This window comes from Mesoplodon mirus (assembly GCF_964341445.2).
Source record: "Mesoplodon mirus genome assembly, chromosome: X".
NCBI lineage: Eukaryota > Metazoa > Chordata > Mammalia > Artiodactyla > Ziphiidae > Mesoplodon > Mesoplodon mirus.
The window spans coordinates 14679079-14700477 of record NC_138981.1 but is presented as its reverse complement, the minus strand read 5'-3'; the positions used below and the strand labels follow the sequence as shown (position 1 = coordinate 14700477).

Here is a 21399-nt window from a genome sequence, read left to right as displayed (position 1 = left end):
ATCTTCCCAGACCAGGGCTCGAACCCATGTGTCCTGCATTGGCAGGCGGACTCTCAACCACTGCGCCACCAGGGAAGCCCCGTAAATCTTTTTTATGTGACAGAAATTTAGGCTCAATTTCACTAGATGATACAAGAAATGAAAGTGGTTTTATTTTCATCGTGGGTAATAGATGTAGGCTTTTATCTTTATCATATTACCAGTCTGCAGGGTTAGGACTGTCAGTATTTACTGTCTGCCACTTGAGATCACAGCAAACAGCAGTTTGAGTTGACACCAGGGATTCCTCGGGGAGAGGGTTGGTGCGGAGTGAAGGCAGGGCACCGGGCACAGGCCCCAGTGAAATGCTGCTTCTAAACTCGCCACAGCCTCCTCCTTCAGTCACTCCCTACTCGGCTCCCGGATCCTAACAATGGTCAGACGTGTGAGGGAGGTGCTGAGCATATGACAGTGATGAAGATGGTGATGATGATAACAATTACGGTACTAGAGGTAGCTGCGAACACCAATACATTTACCAGAATTGTATTTCATCTTATCACTTACGCATCTGTTTCAAAAAGTGGGTACTTTCTTGATCTGTGTTTTCAATTTATAGATATATCTAAATACTTACAGAAGCCCGAATCTGTGGTTTTAAATGGGAATTGTAAGAAGTGAGGGGCGTATGAGAGCTGACAGGATCACCAAGGGTTATACTATTCACTCTTTTTTTTTTTTTACATCTTTATTGGAGTATAATTGCTTCACAATGGTGTGTTAGTTTCTGCTTTGTAACAAAGTCAATCAGTTATACATATGTTCCCATATCTCTTCCCTCTTGCGTCTCCCTCCCTCCCTCCCTCCCTATCCCACCCCTCTAGGTGGTCACAAAGCACCAAGCTGATCTCCCTGTGCTATGCGGCTGCTTCCCACTAGCTATCTATTTTATGTTTGGTAGTATATATACGTCCATGCCACTCTCTCGCTTTTTCACAGCTTACGCTTCCCCCTCTCCATATCCTCAAGTCCATTCTCTAGTAGGTCTGTGTCTTTATTCCTGTCTTACCCCTAGGTTCTTCATGACATTGTTTTTTCTTAAATTCCATATATATGTGTTAGCATACGGTATTTGTCTTTCTCTTTCTGACTTACTTCACTCTGTGTGACAGACTCTAGGTCCATCCACCTCATTACAAATAGCTCAATTTCGTTTCTTTTTATGGCTGAGTAATATTCCATTGTATATATGTGCCACATCTCCTTTATCCATTCATCCGATGATGGACACTTAGTTTGTTTCCATCTCCTGGCTATTGTGAATAGAGCTGCAATGAACATTTTGGTACATGACTCTTTTTGAACTATGGTTTTCTCCGGGTATATGCCCAGTAGTGGGATTGCTGGGTCATATGGTAGTTCTATTTGCAGTTTTTTAAGGAACCTCCATACTGTTCTCCATAGTGGCTGTATCATCAAAAAATCTAGAAACAATAAGTGCTGGAGAGGGTGTGGAGAAAAGGGAACACTCTTGCACTGGTGGTGGGAATGTGAGTTGATTTACATTTTTAAAAGCTCATTCACAGTGCCCTACTGGAAACTGACCAGGGTAGAAGAAAGAAGCAGGGAGCCCATTCAGGATAACCCAGGGGCTGGAACTAAGGATGTCGCAGTGGACGTGGTGAGAAGTGGCTGGGTACTGGATGTATCCTGGGGATACGGCCCGTAAGATGTGAAAGAAAGCAGTCAGAGATGACTGGCAGATGCTTGGCCTAAACAACTGCGAGGATGGACTTGCCACGAACTGAGATGGGAAGACTGTGTACGGAAAAGGTTTTGCGTGGGACATCAGCAGCTCAGATTTGGGCACGTGGAGTTTGAAATGAAATTCCAATAATTCAAGTGAGGGAATATGGTAGAATATTCCAGCTCATGGTAGAACGAGGATGAACCCCTGAACAAAGAAACAGAACCCGGCACAGGAGCTGGCGGGGAGGGAAAGATGGCACTCTTACTGCTAATTCTGTTGGGTTTGAGGTGCCAAGGGGGCAGGCGAGAGGAAAGGGCTAGGGAGAGTTGGCAGTGCAGCTCTGGTGGTCAGGAGAGGTTGTGAGGCTAGAGAGAGAAGGAAAGGTGTGACCATGAGCTGGATGGGCCCTAGGGAAGGTAGGCTTTCTGTGCTACCTGCCCTTTGCTATCACTGATTATATATGCTCTTGGATTTTACTTACACAGTCCTTATCTGCTGTTTTGCAGACAGAAATGTGTGAATGAACAGATTCTAACAGCCTTTTAGAATCACTTGTAGATTGTGTATTTATTAAATGCCTTGGCTCTTCAACTCTGCCTGGTTAAGCCATTTGTACTTAGGCAAAACACCAAAAAAACCAAAAAACAAAGCACAAAAACCTACTAAAGGTTACAATTGCGTTGAAAAAAAATTCCTTGATTCTTATCAGGTGGACCCTTCACTTTCTTGCCTTCTGATTTAGAAAGGAAGACAGCGTTTTTGCAATTCTCTGAAATTTAAATTAGAAGTTATGTTTCCTTATCTTGACAGAGAAAGTTCAGCTTCCTTCTCTCACCCACTTCTTCTCTATGATCCCAATATAGGGTTGCCAAAGGTTACATTTCTATAATTGCTTAGTGCGCTGCAATTGCTCCCGCACTAATTGCTCCAGCGGAATGATCTGAAGTGCATTTCCCTCTTTCCATCAGATTTCCTCCATATTCACATTGAGTCAAAAGGAACTCAACTCATTGTATGCCAACTACGAGTGGTGGCAGCCTTTTGCCTGGCTCCAGGGACAACGGGGCAGGCGTGCACAGGCACAGAAATGGTGCCCTTGCTGCTTTCAGCCTTTAGGTGCCTTTCAGACCTGGTACTGAGTTTACAATTTCTGAGTGAAGTAGGAAAGCCCTAGAAAGTTGAAAGGTTTTCATTTCCAAAATACTCAAGAACAGTGTAGCTCTTTATCAGGACCCAGAAGGGAGAGTGGGGATATGGGTGTGGGGAACATTGGTTCACTGTGGACTTCAGTGCAGGCTGAGAACAGAGCCCGTTCTGAGGGATGTGCAGGGGCAGCTTACGGGTAGCGTGTGGACAAGCTTCTTTCACCAGAGATTTCCAACTTCTCTCCATACTCCAGCAAGACTTTTAAGCAGCAGGGTGGAGATGACCAGACTTTCAGCAAAGGAAAAAGGGGAAGCAGAAAGCAATGTGGTTTTCAGTGGTTGACAGAGAATGAACTCTACTCAACATAAGGTGAATACATCTTCATTATCTCCCCATATTTCTCAAGCTTTCTCAGCAAAAATAAACAAGAGGGAATTACACTAATAACAACGACTTTCCAGCATCCTCTGAGCAGTAGCTTTCAACTCACGCCACAGAGAATTACAGCCACCAACAGCGTCTGTATTTGGTAGGTTCTTCCCCTCTAGCTCCAGGACGGGGCACAAAAGAAAAAGGATAGAAGAAAGAATTGACGAGTAGAGAAGACTCAGATTTGTCCACATGATATAGCTGCTGATCCCCTGCCCCGGGGGTGGTTGTGAATCCGTCCGTAGCCCTTGGTATAGTCAGGAAGAAAATCAACAACGCAGATATGAGTGAATCCAGTTTGCTGGGCCTCGGTTTCTGAAACTGCATCCCCCTTACTTCCCAGACTCTCTAGGACAGCTGTTCTACCTTTAAATGCACAAAACCGTAAGGGGGTGTAGTTTTCTGGTGACCCTCAGAGCGGAGGAACAGGATTAGAGTAGAGATGGAGCGACTCCCTGCCTCCCCTACCCCCATCGTACAGAGAAGCCCCGCCGGGACTGTGGCCATTCTAGCGGGGCCAACAGCTGTCCCGGCTCCGGGACCCACTGCAGCGCGTGATCGTGTTTATGAGAGGATCCGTGTTTTCTCTGCTAGCCTACGCTCCCCTGCTGCCCACGCTCCACATCGCCGCCGGACTTTACCCGAACGTTTCCCAGAGCGGGAACCACTCTGCTCGCTACCGGGATGAGAGGCTCATGCGCGCCGCCATCTTAGCCACGCCCCCTTGTGCCTAGCCGCGCCCCTCACGCCGGAACACGTCATTTCGCTTATTCACGTCACGTCCCCGCGCGCCCGCCCCACGTCCCAATGAAGCTCAAAGTCGCGCCCTGGCCACGCTCCCCATGTCGGAGCCCGAACCTGTTCTCTATCCAGCTCTGCACCTGCTCTCTGTGCTGACTACGCCCCTGCTGCCATCGCTCCGGGCCTCCGGCCGCGGTCACGCGCCGGCGCGCTAACTTGGTCCCACCCCGGGCCTCGCCGTGGGCCCACCCCTCCTTGGAGCCGGACCATCTTTGTTGCACACCTTAGAACTGTAAGGCCACCCCCCCACGGACACGCCGCGCCCACGTTCACGGTAAATCCTTACACTGCGCCTACACCAGGGCCCTCCTTTCTGTTACGTCACTTGCGTCCCATACGCTACTCCGTGGCCCCGCCTCTTCATCGGCGTTCACGCCCCTGATCCGAGTCCTTTCACATTCCTCTTATCCTCTGGGCCACGCTCGTTTCGCTGACCCCACGCAGTTCTCTTGTGCCCATTTCTCTGCTTTCCACTCTGGTAATTCCTCTGCCCTCTGCCCACCTCTCCCGCAGTCTCGACCAAGCCTGTCTTGCCTTTACGAGCGGCTACGCACCGATTGCGTCCCACATTTTCAGGTCAAGCCTATGTGCTACGCCTAGGCCGCGCCCCTCCCGAAGTGGCCGTCGCGGACGCTCCTTCCCACGGTGTCCAGACCCCGCCCCTCAAGCCCGGGTTACATTCCATCCCCTCTATATTCCACTCCCCTCTGTCCTGGCCAATCCCGGCGCTCCGCCCATGCCGCACTGTACGGCCCTGAGGTCCCCATTGATCACGCTAACTCCGCGCATGCGCATTTCCCTGCATTCCGTCATGGCCACTCCCTGGGTTCCCAGGCCATCCCCTTCTGGTTGGACTCTGGCCTGATCCACGCCTCCTGCTCTCCCTCTGCTGGCCGAGCCTGGTCCTGGGAAGCCGCAGAGAAGCGGGCGGGGCTCACGAATTTCAGGAGAAAGTCGCCCAGGTCTCGGAGCTAGGTGTTAGTGGCGTGTATAGGGTGAGACGAGCCTGCGGATCTCTGCTCCTCGCCTAAAAATGGATTTTCTTCATATTTCTCCCAGTTCCAAACACCACAACTCCAAGAGCAGAAACCGGATAGGGAACGTAACTGAGGACCAACTGGAACTGTGTTTCTACCAGCTTCCCAGCCGACTTTAAATGCTAGCCGGCTACTTCCTGATGGATGTCTCCTTCAGACCTCTTTTTTAGGTACCTAGTGCCCTCCTGCTGTCTAGGACCTGTGGAGACAACACCACACTTAGATTTCTGCTTCTGGCCCTCTACTTTGAGGTTAATTTTCTGTACTCTCTCCATTTACAATTCTGGGTCCACAGGAGAAAAGTGAAGAGGTTATTACCAGCTTTATTTATTTATTTATTTATTTATTTCCTGCCCAGAAACCTCTGAGTGGGCACTCCTAGGGGAAGGGCACTTTCCATTAGCCATTCAGTTATTCATTCATTGAAGTCATATTTATGGAGTACCATGTTCCAGTGACAAGACAAACTTCAAGGAGCTTATAGCCTGAAGTTTCCCAGCTTGGGTTTGGATGGGACAAGAATTGATGAGAAAGTTAGGGAAGATGTGGTAAGGGGGTCGGTTATAGGTGGAAAAGGACTTGGTAAGTGCTGGTCTCTTCTTTTTAAATTGAGGGATAATTGACACGTTACATTTGATTGGTTTCAGGGGTACACATAACGATTCAATATTTATATAATTGTGAAATGATCACCACAATAAGTCTAGTTAACATCCACACATAGCTACAAGTTTTTTTTCTTGTGATGAGACCTTCTAAGGTTTATTCTCTTTGCAACTTTCAAATATACAACACAGTATTATTAACTGTAGTCACCTTTCTGTACATTGCATCCCCATGGCTTATTTATTGTATCAATGTAACTGGAAGTTTGTAGCTTTTCGCCACTTTCACCCATTTTACCCACCCCCACCCCCTGCCTCTGGCAACCACCCGTCTGTTCTCTGTATCTGTGAGTTCGGTTTTTTGTTTTTTGTTTGTATGTGTGTTTTCTAGATTCCACATATAAGTGACATCATATGGTATTTGTTTTCTCTGTCTGGCTTATTTCACTTAGCATAATGCCCTGCATGTTCATTTGTTTGTTTTTGAGAAGCACAGTTTTTCCTGATGTTTAGTCCCAACGGAAATCCTGATTCCTCATCATAATGATGCTATGAACTAAGTAGGAAACAAGTGTCATAAAGCGTAAGTGTCATAAAGAGTTTCATACAGATCCCCTCAATGTACACTGTTGCCACAATCACAAGGCACAATTAAATCAATTTTATGAACCACCCAAACTTTCCTGTTTATTTGAGATCACAGGCCCTCAGTGGTATGGCTTAGCCAGGGCAGCATTTAGATCATCATTTCCCACGATGGCAAGTAAGTTTTAGCTCACATGTCAACTGACTGAATAACTGCATTGGGAAGTTTTGTGGCTGAGTCCAGGCTCTGAAGGAAAATGTTCTGTAATATATTAACAATGTCTGTTGTGGGTCCAGGATGGATGAGTGGTTGCAACAACCTATCTGGCATCTCTGATTTGTAGTAATAGAGGTCGTGCATGCACGTCTTTTAGGCGGTCTTCAAAAACAACATTTCGTACTGTAAGGTTTTGATGATTTCAGACAGTAGAAAGATCAAGGTCACTGTCACTGGCCAAAACTTAATGGCAGAAACTTTGATGTGTTGATTACTTCATATGCTTTGAATATCAAGCAGAATGAGGGTAGCTTGAAATTCTGTTATGAAAATGAGAGCATCTAACCTGAAAGATACATGGCCCCTCTACCTCTTTGTAGAGGTTGGTAAAGGTGGTACCTATTGGCAGGGCTAAATGTGACTGGGTGACACTAACCGGCAGCCAGATATAAGATTAAGAATGGAAAATACTACTCCATAGAGCATGGTTACAATAATCTTTAGCCTAGAAAGAGTATCATGACTCGTCAAAACTGTGAGAAAACTCTTTTTTTTTTAAATTTATTTATTTTGGCTGCGTTGGGTTTTCATTGCCGGGCACGGGCTCTCTCTGGTTGCGGTGAGCTGGGGCTACTCTTCGTTGTGGTGCGCGGGCTTCTCATCGCGGTGGCTTCTCTTGTTGCGGAGCACGGGCTCTAGGCACATGGGCTTCAGTAGTTGTGGCACGCAGGCTCAGTAGTTGTGGCTCGCGGGCTCTAGAGCGCAGGCTCAGTAGTTGTGGCGCACTGGCTTAGTTGCTCTGCGGCATGTGGGATCTTCCCGGACCAGGGCTCGAACCTGTGTCCCCTACATTGGCAGGTGGATTCTTAACCACTGCACCACCAGGGAAATCCTGAGAAAACTCTTAACACCCAAGCAAAGTTGGAAAGAGTTAAACATTCAGGAAGAAATGTCAGTAAAGTCTTGTTTTCACTACATGGGACTTAGTTTTTTTAATTTTTATTTTTAAAATTTTTATTTATTTTCATTGAAGTGTAGTTGGTTTACAATGTTGTGTTAGTTTCAGGTGTACAGCAAAGTGGTTCAGTTATATATATTTTTTCAGATTATTTTCCATTATAGTTTATTATAAAATATTGGATATAGTTCCCTGTGGTATACAGTAAATCCTTGTTGCTTATCCATTTTATGTATAGTGGTGTGTATCTGTTAATCACATACTCCTAATTTATCCCCCACCTTTCCCCTTTGGTAACCATAAGTTTCTTTTCTATGTCTGTGAGTCTTTGTTTTGTATAAAGATTCATATGTATTATTTTTTAGATTCCACATATAAGTGATATCATATAACATTTGTCTTCCTTTGTCTGCCTTGCTTCACTTCGTATGGTATTTTCTAGGTCCGTCCACATAGCTGCAAATGGCAATATTTCATTCTTTTTTATCGCTGAGTAATATTCCATTGTGTATCTATACCACATCTTCTTAAGCCTGTTGTCTGTTGATGGGCACTTGGGTTGCTTCCATGTCTTGGCTATTGTAAATAGTGCTGCTGTGAACATTGGGGTGCATGTATCTTTTCAAATTCGAGTTTTCATCTTTTCCGGATATATGCCCAGGAGTAGGATTGCTGGATCCTATGGTAGCTCTATTTTTAGTTTTTTAAGGAACCTGCGTACTGTTTTCCATAGTAGCTGCAGCAATTTACATTCTACATAGGACTTATTTTAATGTATTGGTCTTCATGCAGATGAGACACTCAGACAGGCGCGTATGCATCCTGTTTATGAAACCGTCCTTTAAATTGCTACCTTAGGAATATAAAGTTGGCAGAATTACACTCACTCAGTTTGTCTGAATTAATCTTTATTTCCAGACATTAGTGATTAACTTTCTCTGCACTAGAAAATTGTCACCCTGTGTGAAAAAAAGGCAAGGTTCATAATGGTTACAGTTGATGATTAACCTACAAAATTTGATGAGCCTTCGAATATCGTAGCTTCAGATTTTTTCCTCATCTTAGAAAGGGCATAAGGTACGGGAGTGGAGACAAAAATTTTCCAAAGCCCAGGGTTCCTTGTTTATCAAAGATACTGGGAGTTGTTTTTCTCTGGCTGGGAATGTCAAAAAAATTGCAGTGTACCTCGTGATACTTCATTTCCACAGTGTTGAGCTCCTTAAACTGCCCATTTAGGATTCAAATAAGTCAGTTCAGTTTTACTAAATTATCAAATATTCATGGGCCGTGAGAAATGCAAATGGAACCAAATATAGTCCCTGCCCTCCAGGAGCTTAAAATTTGTAGGACCCAAAAGTAAATCATGTTGGCAATAGATCCATGTACAAATGTGAACAAAATGCTATGGGAACACAGGACAAAGAGAGAATAAAAAGTTAGTAGATTAGACAAGTCCACAACAAATAGTAACAGCTAAAAATCTATAACAAAAACAAAAGAAAAGAAAGATTTCTCGAAGGAGGTGATCACTGAGATAGACCTGTAATAGTGGTTAAGATGTTTAAAGGTAAAAAAATGAAAGCTCAGTGTTCAAGGTTGTATAGGTTTACAAAAAAAAAAAAATACCTGTTTGTGACAATGAAACAGAACAATCAGCTTCAAAATTTAAAAGCTACATTGGTTCTCCCTGCTACATCTTGTTTCATTGCAGGTAAATGGAGCATACATAATCCCCCACATGCGTTTACAACTCTGATGTACTTTAAAAGGAATCTTGTGTGAATCAGAAGAACAACTCACGTGTTTTCTCTTCGTGTGGTCTCATATTTAATTCACCCTCCAGAGCAGTAAATCAATAGTTATGTGCCAAGAAACTGCTTTCCAGTAGTGTTGTGGAGTACGAAAAAGCACAGAGAAATCAATTTCTCTTTCCTGTCTCAGGAGACCCAGTGCCTTTCGTATTGCACATGGCAACAGTAGTCTCAACTTTTTATCTGCGTTCTCCAAACTCTAAACATTGGCAATAAATAGGACCATATTCAGAATGATTGAAAATGCTTTATTTGTCATCATTACCACTGTTAGTGATAAATTATTAAGCTCCTATTTGTGAAATTGCTGAAATGAGCATTGTATGAAGCAAGTTTGATATGAATTCTCTGGAGGTTTAATACTTAAAATTGTGCATGAAAATAAAGGCTAAGTATGTACAGGATTTTGAAAACTGGAAGAAAAAAACCCAATATGTTGAGAGGCAAGAACAATAGCATCTAGTTCTGTGTTCCACCTCTTTTATTGAACTCTCAAGCTCTTTAGTTGTTAAATCAGTTTTAGCGTGTTCCAAGTGATCCAGACCTTGTAAGAGTCTTCATATTTTAAGTCAAGTTATTGACGGTGTCTTATTTTATCATTATATGTTTTCTCTCTCTATTCATCTGACAGGACGTATAAAAGTCAATATTTTAAATCATTTCATTTTTGGCTGCTGTTTCTTTTGCTAATGACAAGTACCTTTCTAAGCAAATACTGGGGTATAGAAAAATTAAAACTGTAACTATAGACTATTTAGAAAATAGAATGAGATCACTGTACATCTGTACTTCTTATGTCATGTGGCCAGAACAGTACTCCAAGGAAAATTCATAGCCACAGATATTTTCACATTAACTGAGAAAGATTAAAAATAAATAAGCCTACTAGCCAACTCAAGAGTTATAAAAAGAACAAGAAAACCAGTATGACAGAAAGAGTAAAGACTTAAAAAATGTAAAGATGGATGAATCAGAAAGCAGAAGGAAAGGAATTAAAAATTAAATGCAATATCTTGTTCTTTGATTAAACAACAACAAAAACAGGTAAATTTCTGGAAAGAACAAAGGGGAAATGAGACAAAAATTAATATATAACTAGAAAGTATAAAGGGAATGTAACAATGAATGGAGTATTTTATGGGAAATATTGTATAAAGTCCATGAGAAAACTGGAAAATCTTAATGAAATGAATGCTTTTCTTGGATATTGTAAACAGCGAAAAGGGACTCAGAAAGAAACACGAAACCTGAAATTAATAACAATATAAGAACATTTTAAAAGAACTCTTCCTCCGAAATATGTATGGTCCAGAATCTTCAACTCTGAATACTTTATTTCTTCTACATTTTCAAGTATTTGTAAACATAGACAATGTTAGAAATCTTTCTGTACCATTTTCAACATGGTAATACGAGGGCTGGAAAAAAGAATCAGTACTTGAAAAGGAACCTAAATATTCTTCTACAGAAATGGATTTATAAACCTAAAGAAAGAGAAACACAGCAACTAAGTCCAGAAGCATGTTAGAAATCCTCAAACTGAGCTTATGTAATTATCTAAGGGTTGGATCAATGTAAAGAAATTTTAAACTATAATGTACCAAATGGTAAAAATTCTCGGATCATATTAATAGATACTGAAAAGGCAGGTGATACAATTCAATATAAGTTATTGAATACAATTCAATAAAGGGAATTTTCAGGAAACTAGGAATAAAATAAATTCGATATATCTCATGATCTATCAAGTTTAAAGTGACTCACCAGGGAATTCCCTGGCCATCCAGTGGTTAGGACTCCGCGCTTTCATTGCCGAGGGCACAGTTTCAATCCCTGGTCGGGGAAGTAAGATTCCGCAAGCCAGACAGCACGGCCTGCATGCACGCATGCATGCATGCGTGCATGCATAAATAAATGAAAATAAAGCGACTCACCAGATCCCGTGGAGGAGCAGCTTTCTCTTCAGGGTGAGGAAGAAGACAAGGGCCCACGTGATTGCCACCGTGATGTTTCCCTGTTCCCACAGGGCCACTACAGTGAGACAAAACAACAATAACATCACACGAGAACATACAAGAAGATCCAACGCTAAGGAAGGTGTGTTTCAACTATTAAAATATATTCACATTGGTCGTCCATGCGGGTAGTATTATGGGTATTTTGTACTTTTCTCTTTTTGCCTCTCTGTATTTTCTGTACAGAACTTCTATTGTCCTTTTTTCTATTGTTTTTAAAAAATGAGACAACAAACATTGAGAAATCATAATTCAAAAGAGAAGAGATTTTCTCTTTTCAGATGAGTGGCTTACACTGACAAAAACTCAGCATTTTACTGTCTTCAAGCCTCGTCACATAAATGACTAAGTAAAAGCAAAAGAGAGACATTTGATATTTTTATGAAGTTTTAAGGTGAAAAGAAGGCTGAATCAGATTTCTGTCTCCATAACAGGGCTTTGTTCCTTGATGCAAATAATCAGCTTTGGTACCGGCTCTGTCTATTCCCTCCCCGCCCCCAGGATGCCTTTATCTAGTCTAACATTTCCCGAGATAACTTCATCTAGTCTGACTTTGTTTTCAGGGGTCAGTTATGAGGGCCCTTCCTTCTAGGAAATTTCCGTTTCATCTAATAGTGAAATTTCTGGAATGACTAGGCTAACTTTTGGCCACTTCTCTCTCTAGTACAACTTTTCCTGACTCTGTGCCCTGGCAACCAAGGTGAAGGAGATGAGGAAAAGCTCCTTAAGTGGAGTTAGCCAACAGCAGTGGGTCAGCCATGATAAGCTATCACCCTAACCAGGAAGGGGAAGTGAGAAGTGTAGCTGTTGATATGTTTCTTGTTGCTGCTTTAAAAATCCAGATTTTCTGTTTATCAGCGGGGTCACCCGATCTAATTTTTCCATTCATGGTTTTCAGGCAACGAGGTGGAATCTGGGGACTGAACACATGCAGAGGCGGCGTGGTAGAGAGGAAAGTCCCGACACTGACCCGCTGGGGGTCTTGATTGGCACCTGTAGAATGCCCACTAGGGGAAAGGTTCTTCTCCACTCACTGCTGTAGTCCTCAGAGCATCTCTGAGGTTTCGTTACAGTTTCAGTTTTGATCAGTGATGACCCTGAGACACAGTCGGGTTCAGTGTGGTGGAGATAGGGTTCACGTGTAAGTCATCCAGGCTGGTAAAGTGACACCCATTCCACTCCCTGTTGCCAGCAATGCCTTAAACACTGGATCCTCGGTTTCCTTGTATGTAAGATGATTACACCACAGCAACTGTGGGGTGCTGTTTGGAGGATTAGAGAAATAATTCGGCAAAGCTGGTTCATGGTCGGTAGCTCCTAATTACTGTCGTATAGCTGCACTGAGCAATGTAGTTGCTTAGCCACATGTTTCTACTTAAATTAACTTAATAAAAGTTCATTTCCTCAGCAGGACTAGCCCCATTTCAAGTGCTCAACAGCCACCTATGCCTAGTGGCGCCCGTATTGTATACATATTGTATAGTGCAGATATAGAACATTTCCATCATCACAGAATGTTCCATTGGATAGCACTGCTGTACATCATTAACTTTTGATTTTACACAACTACCAGAGCTTAGCGCTGAGCAAAACCATTCTCTTTGAATTGGAAACTCTCCTGAATGTTTACCTGTGGAGGAGAGAGTCTAATGAGGCCAGTCTTGGAAGGGTGTCCTTTGTTCACCAGAGATAGAAAGGGGTGATGTTTGTTTCCTAAATTAAGAGAGTCTATCTATTCGCCAGAGATATTTCAGCCCCGAAAAGATGGGAAGTTCATGCCAAGGTAAACCTCCAGAAAGGACTCATTCTTTCCACCGTGCATTTAACCAGACAACAACAGAAGCAAGGTGGGGGGAGGATTCCGACTTTTGGGTCAGCAGAGAAAACATTCTTTGGAGGTAGAGTTTGGAAAGGACAGCTAATCTGTTTTCCAAACAGATTTTCATAAGTAACTGACAGGAGATGGGCTGCTGCTCTCCAAGTATTAACCCAGATGATGGGGGTTAATCATTAAACCTTTCAGGTGGTGACTTGCTTGTTTGTCTGATATTCTAATCCGGGTCACAGAATGGCTAAGGCAGCTTTAAGTGAAGGGTGGATTTTTTTCCCCTCCGTTTGCCTTGTGTTTTCCACTTTGAAAGAATGTTGTGGCTGCTCTTTTTTCTAGTGACTGCTATTCATGCCGAACTCTGTCAGCCAGGTACGTAAGCCTTGAAACTTCAAAATAGATGAACAGTTTTCTAAATGATTGACAAGTCTCTGCCTGAAAGACTTCTTTATTTTTCTAAATCTGCCATCGTGTCATGGCTGTAAAGTTGAGCCTGTGAATATTTTATGAGTTTGAAATAAACATTTCAACCATTTAAGGTGATTGCAGTTAAACTTTCGGGAGTATCTGGGGCAGTTTACTTGCAATTCTGTTGATTCGAGTTGCATTAAATATTAGGATTGATCAGGTTCCATTTTGGCAGATTTTATCATCATATAGTGCTCTCTCTCTCTTTTTTCTCTGTGGCAGATGCAGAAAATGCTTTTAAAGTGAGACTTAGTCTCAGAACAGCTCTGGGAGATAAAGCGGTAAGTGAAGAAACTTGTATGTTCCTTTAAAATTTTGTTTGCTAATAACACTGCTTTCTCTGCATAGTTATCTTAAACGTGTATGGGTTGCTTCTAAAGACCTCAAATCTGATATTTTCTTAAAGCAAAAAAGATTGTAGTAAAATAGAAATTGTTAATAAAGTGATTTTGCCTGAAGTATTTAATGTGCAGTGTACGCTGGAAAATACGTGAAGTTCTGTGCTACCCAAAACCGTTTTGCCAGCCTGCACGTGTCCACCTAGCAGAGCGGAGCAAAGGGGCCTGAGTCAGGCTCTCAGGTGTGGGTCGGGGTCTGCTCCCCACCGTTGTGGTCATTTGAACTTTGTCAGTGACGTTTCTCATCATTGGAAGGAGGGCATGTTTCACCCGCATGAGATCTTTCATAGCACAAAATGTTCCAATTCTCAGGTGAGGTTTCTTCAATTCTTCTCAAATATCAAAGTAATAACACGAAATATATGCTTATGAAATTAAAGTTAACAGAATACTCACGGGGCTCCGGTAGCTATAGGAACAGTAAAGACTGTTGAATTAATAAGGTGGAGTTGTGTCCTAGTTTCGGTTTTCCGGCATGGTCTGTGACAGTTTTCCCGAGTAGAAGGTGATAGACGCCTCAGGCTAGAGATGACACAAGAGTGCTAAGGATACTTGGAAGTGTTCAGTTTGCAGGGCAATCCACCGTTTTGTTCGCTCAGTGAGTGATAATCATTCTAAGCGCCAGCATTCCTTGAGAACTTAGTTTACTTTCTAGCTGGGACCCTTCTAATCACTTTGCTCACGTCAGCTCATTTAGCCCTCACAACAACCCTTTGAGGAAGGTGGCATGGGTATTCCCATTGTCGTTAGGTGGGTGAGAAAACTGAGGCGCAAAGACATTACGTGGCCTACTGAAGATCTCAAGTCAGCAAGGGGCAGGGGTCAGTTTTGAACCCAGGCAGTCTGACCGCACAATCCACCATCTCTGCCAGTGCGTAGGGTTGCTTATCCCAGGTTGCTCTGAGGGCAGGCACCATGCTGGATGCTGGGGATGCAGTGCAGCTAAAACCAGGCTTATCCTTGCCTTTGGGGAGCTTATAGTAGTGGCATTGGTTGCATATTAATGAACCAAATGCAAGTGTGTAATCTTGACAAGCATTACAGGGAGGAGAGGTATGTAGGGGCTTTGGCCTCATGAGGGGCCGCAGTAACTGGCACTTGCTGTGAGGTCTAAAGCATGAGTAAAAGTGAACCAGGGGATGAAAGGAAAGAGGGTGGAGGGACCAGCACATGCAAAGGCTTACTATAGGAAAGAACTTGGGGAGAGTGAAGGGTGGAAGGAAGGGCGAGGTGCCTGGAAGAGGAGCAGTGAGGAGGAGCATGGCGCGTGATGCGTTTCGAGAGGAACGAGGGGTCAGGCCAAAGAATGTGTGGACCGTGTTGAGGAGTTTTGATGTTATCTTCTTTTTTTAAATTAATGTACCTATCTATTTATTTATTTATTTATTTCTGGCTGCGTTGGGCCTCCGTTGCTGTGCACGGGCTTTTCTCTAGTTGCAGCGAGCGGGGGCTACTCTTTGTTGCTGCGCACGGGCTTCTTATTGTGGTGGCTTCTCTTGTTGCAGAACACGGGCTCTAGGCATGCCGGCTTCCGTAGTTGTGGCACGCGGGCTCTAGAACGCAGGCTCAGTAGTTGCGGCTCACGGGCTCTAGAGCGCAGCCTCAGTAGTTGTGGCGCACGGTCTTAGTTGCTCCACGGCATGTGGGGTCTCCCTGGACCAGGGCTCGAACCCGTGTCCCCTGCATTGGCAGGCAGATTCTTAACCACTGCGCCACCAGGGAAGTCCCTGATATTATCTTTAAAGCGATGAGGAGTTTCGTGAAAGGGGTGTCATGACAGAATTTGTGTTTACAAGACACTCTGGCCACAGTGTGGAAGACAGAGTCAAGGGGACTGGAGTAGGGAGGAGGAGCCAGTTGGGAGGCAGTTGGAGCAGTGCAGGTGGGAGATGATGGCTATTTGGAGTGCGGTGTGTTGGTGGAGAGAGGGGGCAGTGAAGGGATTTGAGAGCCACGGGGATGGGATGACAAGGAAGAGAGGACGAGGGGTCAAGGATAAGCTTTGGTTTCTAATCATGCAGCTGGATGCATAATGGCCCATTTACGAGTCAGGGAACCAAGAACCAACAAGAAAACCATGGCTTTAATTTTGGACTTACTGACTTTGAGGTATTATTGACAAACAGGCAAGGACAGAGCTAGCTTGAGATACACATTCCTGTGTCACCTGCACTGAGGTGGTAATGACAGGGCTGAGGAAGAAAGCGGAGGGTGGCAAGAGGAGAGGGGCTAGCCTTGAGCTTAGCGATTCTCGAAAGCTTAAAGCCCTTGTAGAGGAGGGTGAACCTGCAGAGGAGGCGGAGGGGCAGGAGGAAAACCAGGACGACGCTGTATCACGAAAGGGAAGAGAGTGTTTTCAGATGAAGGGACTGTTCAAGAGCATCAGATGCCATTGAGAGGCCAAGCGAGGCGTGACTGAAAACTGCTCATTGTGTTGGGCAACGTGAAGGTCGTTGGTAACGTGAGAGAGCTGCTTTGTGGAGTGGAGGGATTGGAAGGCAGATGGTGGAGGAGGTTAAGAATAAGTGGGCAGTGGGGCTTCCCTGCTGGCGCAGTGGTCAAGAATCCGCCTGCCAATGCAGGGGACACGGGTTTGAGCCCTGGTCCAGGAAGACCCCACATGCTGTGGAGCAACTAAGCCCGTGCGCCAAAACTACTGAGCCTGCGCTCTAGAGCCCGCGAGCCACCACTACTGAAGCCCATGTGCCACAACTACGGAGCCCGCGTGCCACAACTACTGAGCCCACGTGCCTAGAACCCGTGCTCCGCAACAAGAGCCTGTGCTCTGCAACAAGAGCCGGTGCTCTGCAATGAGAGGCCCGCTCACCACAATGAAGAGTAGCCCCTGCTCACCACAACTAGAGAAAGCCCACTCACAACAACGAAGACCCAACACAGCCAAAAATAAATAAAATAAATAAATTTATATAAGAAAAGAGTAAGTAGGCAGTGACCATGTAAAGACAGAAGGATGGATAACTCCTTTGGGAATTTTGGCTGTGAAGGGCAGGAGAGAGACAGCAATGGGTAGGAGAAGCAGGACTGAATAAAGTGATTTGGTTTTGCTGTTGTTTTAATGGGAAAGACTTGAGCATGGTTCAGAGTCAGTGGACAGCCTCCAGTCAGCACTGAATGCACAGAAGAGAGGGGAAAACTGTATTGTTTAGATCCCGGGAAGGGCCGAATGGAAGCGTTCCTAATAGAGGTGGACAGATCAGCCGTTGACAGGAGGAGAAACACCACATATGGCCCTTCGGGGGAGGACGTGGATAAGACATGTGCCTATGGAGGAAGTTTTGTACTTGGTGTCAGGAGGGCGGGGGAGTGTAAGTGGATGACTCGAGATGTATCAGTAACTTATAAAACAAGAGCGCCTCGTGAGAGTGAGGTTTGAGGGGAGCACTGAGATTTGGGGAGGCCTGAAGGAGCTTTGAAATAGTCCTTATGAACCATGAGAGAGGGAAAACTGATGGAGAATCCTAAGGGGATCCCAGGCAATTTGGGAGTAGGTCATCATGAGTTTAGACTTAAGCCACAAAACCTGTTTTGTGATTTTCTCCCGTTACACTTGATTACCACCTAAAATGTGGGGTCAGCCACTTCAGTTTGCTAGGGCTGCTGTATGTAACACAGTACCACAGATTGAGCGGCTTAAACAACAGAAATTTGTTTTCTCTCATTCTGGAGGCTGGAAGTCCAAGATCAAGGTGTCAGTGGGGTCGGTTCCTTCTGCGTTCTGTGAGGGAGGGATGTGTTCCAGGCCTCTCCCCTTGGCTTCTAGATGGCTGTCTTCTCCCTGTGTCTACACGTCTTCCCTCTGTATGTGTCTGTGACAAATTTCCTGTTCTTGCAAGGACACCCGTCATATTGGATTAGGGCCCATCCTAGTGATCTAATTGTAACCTAATCACCTCTGTAAAGACACTATCTCCATATATGGTTCCATTCTGAGCTACTGGGGGGTTAGGATTTTAACAAATGAATTTCTCTGCAGGGGGGTTCAATTCAGCCCATAACATACACACGTACACTCAAGTTTTCAGCTAAGAATATAAAAAGTAAAATTGTACCGGTGTTAATAAAGGGAAGGAAGCTGAGAAGGGGAGTCAGTTTATGAGGGAAAGGTGAAAGGAAAGAAGGGAATCAACTGTTTATGTCCAGGATGAGATGTCCAAATGCCCTATTTGTTGACTGGCTACTAATACTGCAGATTTGGAAGAAGATAATGCCATGGGAAACACACCACACTTACAATGATAGAATAGCCAGGAAACTCTATCCTGAACATTATGCTGACATGATTTATCATGGTCTCCAGTCTTTATTGTATGAGGAAGATGAGAGAGAGATGCAGACAGACAGACAGACACACACCAACACCAGCGTGGCCACAGTTAGAACCCAGTGGACCAATTTTTACCCCATGCCTCTTCACTTTACCTTCAGTTTTACTTCTCTTTCAGTATGCCTGGGATACAAATGAAGAATATCTCTTCAAAGCGATGGTGGCTTTCTCCATGAGAAGAGTTCCCAACAGAGAAGCAACTGAGTAAGTAAGCAATGAAAAGTCTAAATTGATTGTTTGCAGTATTACTTGAGACAGGACATTAATTCAAAACTCAATCTTGAAAATAATGTACACATCTAATTTTTAAGGGACCCACATTTTAATTTTTTTTTTTTTTTTTTTTGCGGTATGCGGGCCTCTCACTGTTGTGGCCTCTCCCATTGCGGAGCACAGGCTCTGGACGCGCAGGCTCAGCGGCCATGGCTCACGGGCCCAGCCGCTCTGCGGCACGTGGGATCCTCCCGTACCAGGGCACCAACCCGCGTCCCCTGCATCGGCAGGCGGACTCTCAACCACTGTGCCACCAGGGAAGCCCCACATTTTAATTTAACATTAAAAACAACCTTTATAATCTAGCTCAGCTTATAGTTTATATCATGTTCTAACAATGCTCTTCATTCAGTAGGCACTATGAAGACAATATAAAAATTTGTAGTTACATGTCATAAGCTTTCTACATTTCTCTCTATATATATGTATAAATATTTCTCTTGCAGATAGATAGATAGATAGATAGATAAAGATAGAAAGAAAAGAGTTCCCTTCTCATTGTATTGGTCTGCTCTGGCTGCCATAACCAAATACCACAGACTGGGTGGCTTACACAACAGAAATTTATTTCTCACAGTTCTGGAGGCTGGGAAGTTGAAGATTAAGATGCTGACAAGGTAGGTTTCATTCTGAGGCCTCTTCTTTCAGCTTGTAGGCAACACCAAATCTTTGTATGCTCACATGACCTCTCCTTTGTTGAGGGGGAAGTGGCAGGGGAGAGAGTGAGCATTCTGGTGCCTTTTTGGATGAGGGCGCTAATCCTCTCAGGGCTCCACCATTATGACCTCATTTAACTGTAATTATCTCCTTATAGGCCCTATCTCCAAATATTAGTACATTCACATTTGGGGTTAGGACTTCAACATATGAACCTGGGGGGCAAGGGGATAAGTGTACAGCACTCCTTTTGAAAATAACTTACATATGTATAGGTTCATCGCATTGTTGGTATCTATCACAGCACCTTGTTTATTTTCTTCAAAGCCTTAGTACACCTTTTAATAGTTTTACATTTGAATCTGTTCTTGCGAAGGAATCTTCCCTATTTGTGATGTTTCCTTCCATCTCCATTTGTGATTAGGGTAACACTCCTGGTTTCTCTCTACTCCCTTACTTCACTCTTCCCTTGAGAGGTGAAATGACTGATTTGATTGGTGGGCTGGAAGGATAAACGGGGCATGGGTTCCCTTCTCTTGAGGAGCCAGCCTGCCCTCAGCACGCATTTTTCTATGCTGCTCCCCACACTAAGTACAGAATCAGGCCCTGCCTGGGCAAGCTTACACACCCACACGGCTGTCCGTGCTGTCTGTAGCTGTAGACTGTTTAGATTGGTAGGGGCCAGATCCTAAGGTGTTAAATATCTTGCATATGACACCAGAATATGGTGATACCTGCCTCAGTTCAGCTCTGCCCGGGTCACTATAGATGAATTTATCTCATCGCAGGATATTTTTAAAATTAGGAAGGAAATTTGCCCGCTGATAAAAGTCATATCCTCCAACACAGCCTTTTATTTTGGTCTCCTGTCTGCTTCATTCTTTTGTCTTAATTTTATTGAGAACTTGGCAAAGAGGGTTTCTATTTATTGTCTTCCTCAGACCCACAATGTATCATGCATGGGCTGTGAATATAAGGGATAAAACAGAAGAGTAACATTTGGGGGAGCAAAATAAACATATGATATGTGGATTTGTGTGTACACAAACACACACATATATACACAGCACACGTATGTATTTTAAGATATGTAACGTGTTCACATGATTCAAAAAATTGAAAGAAGGAGGTGTAAGGTAAAAAAAAATGATGCCCTATGTGAACTTTTCTCCTGTTTTATAGATTTTTAGAAAAGATATATTTGCCTTTATCTTATGCCTTTAAACGGAAGCATTCTTTCCAAAACAATTTATAATAACCTTTTAAAAATAAAAATGAGAAGATTGCCTTCCAAAAAATAAAAAAGGAAAAATATAAGGAGAAGAGGGAACCCAGGTACACCGTTGGTGGGGACGTAAATTGTACAGCCACTGTGGAAAACAGTATGGAGGTTTCTCAAAAAACTAAACATAGAACTACCATATAACCCCGCAATTCCATTCCTGGGTATATATCAGAAAAAAAGAAAAACCCTAACTCAAAAAGATACATGCACCCCAATGTACACAGCAGTGTTATTTACAATAGCCAAGACATGGAAGCCACCTAAGTGTCCATCAACAGAAGGATGGATAGAGAAGATGTGGTGTACACACACACATCCACACATATACATATACATACAATGGAATACTACTCAACCGAAAAAAAGAATGAAAATTTGCCACTTGCAGCAACGCAGATGGACTTAGGAGGCTATTATGCTTAGTGAAATAATAAGACAAGTACTGTATGTTGTCACTTATATGTGGAATCTAAAAAATAAAGTAGTGAGTATAAGAAAAAGAAACACACTCAGATATAGAGAACAACCTAGTGGTCCCCACTGGGGAGAGGGAAGGGGGAGGGGCAAGATAGGGGTAGAGGGTTAAGAGGTACAAACTACTATATATAAAATAAATAAGCTACAAGGATATATTATACAGCACAGAGAATGTAGCCAGTATTTTATAATAGCTATAAATGGAGTTATAGCCTTTAAAGTTGTGAATCACTGTGTTGTACACCTGAAACTTATATAATATTGTACATAAAACTATACCTCAATTTTAAAAAAGAAAAAAAAGAAGAATATAAGGAAAAAAGCCGCTGGTCATC

General features: G+C 43.6%; 1 protein-coding gene across 6 annotated transcripts in view; it reads left to right on the top strand.

Annotated features, from left to right (window-relative positions):
* Positions 1-21399, top strand: part of CLTRN (collectrin, amino acid transport regulator) — a 173208-nt gene that overhangs the window by 107741 nt on the left and 44068 nt on the right. For 3 of the 6 annotated variants that reach the window (XM_082609623.1, XM_082609624.1, XM_082609622.1), the window contains 3 exons: positions 11345-11415; positions 13852-13910; positions 18491-18576. In XM_082609623.1, coding sequence (XP_082465749.1) covers positions 11345-11415; positions 13852-13910; positions 18491-18576 — 216 coding nt within the window. Of the gene's footprint in view, positions 1-5225; positions 5313-11344; positions 11416-13434; positions 13534-13851; positions 13911-18490; positions 18577-21399 lie in introns of those variants that run through there. The other 3 variants (XM_082609626.1, XM_082609625.1, XM_082609627.1) reach the window with 3 other exon arrangements.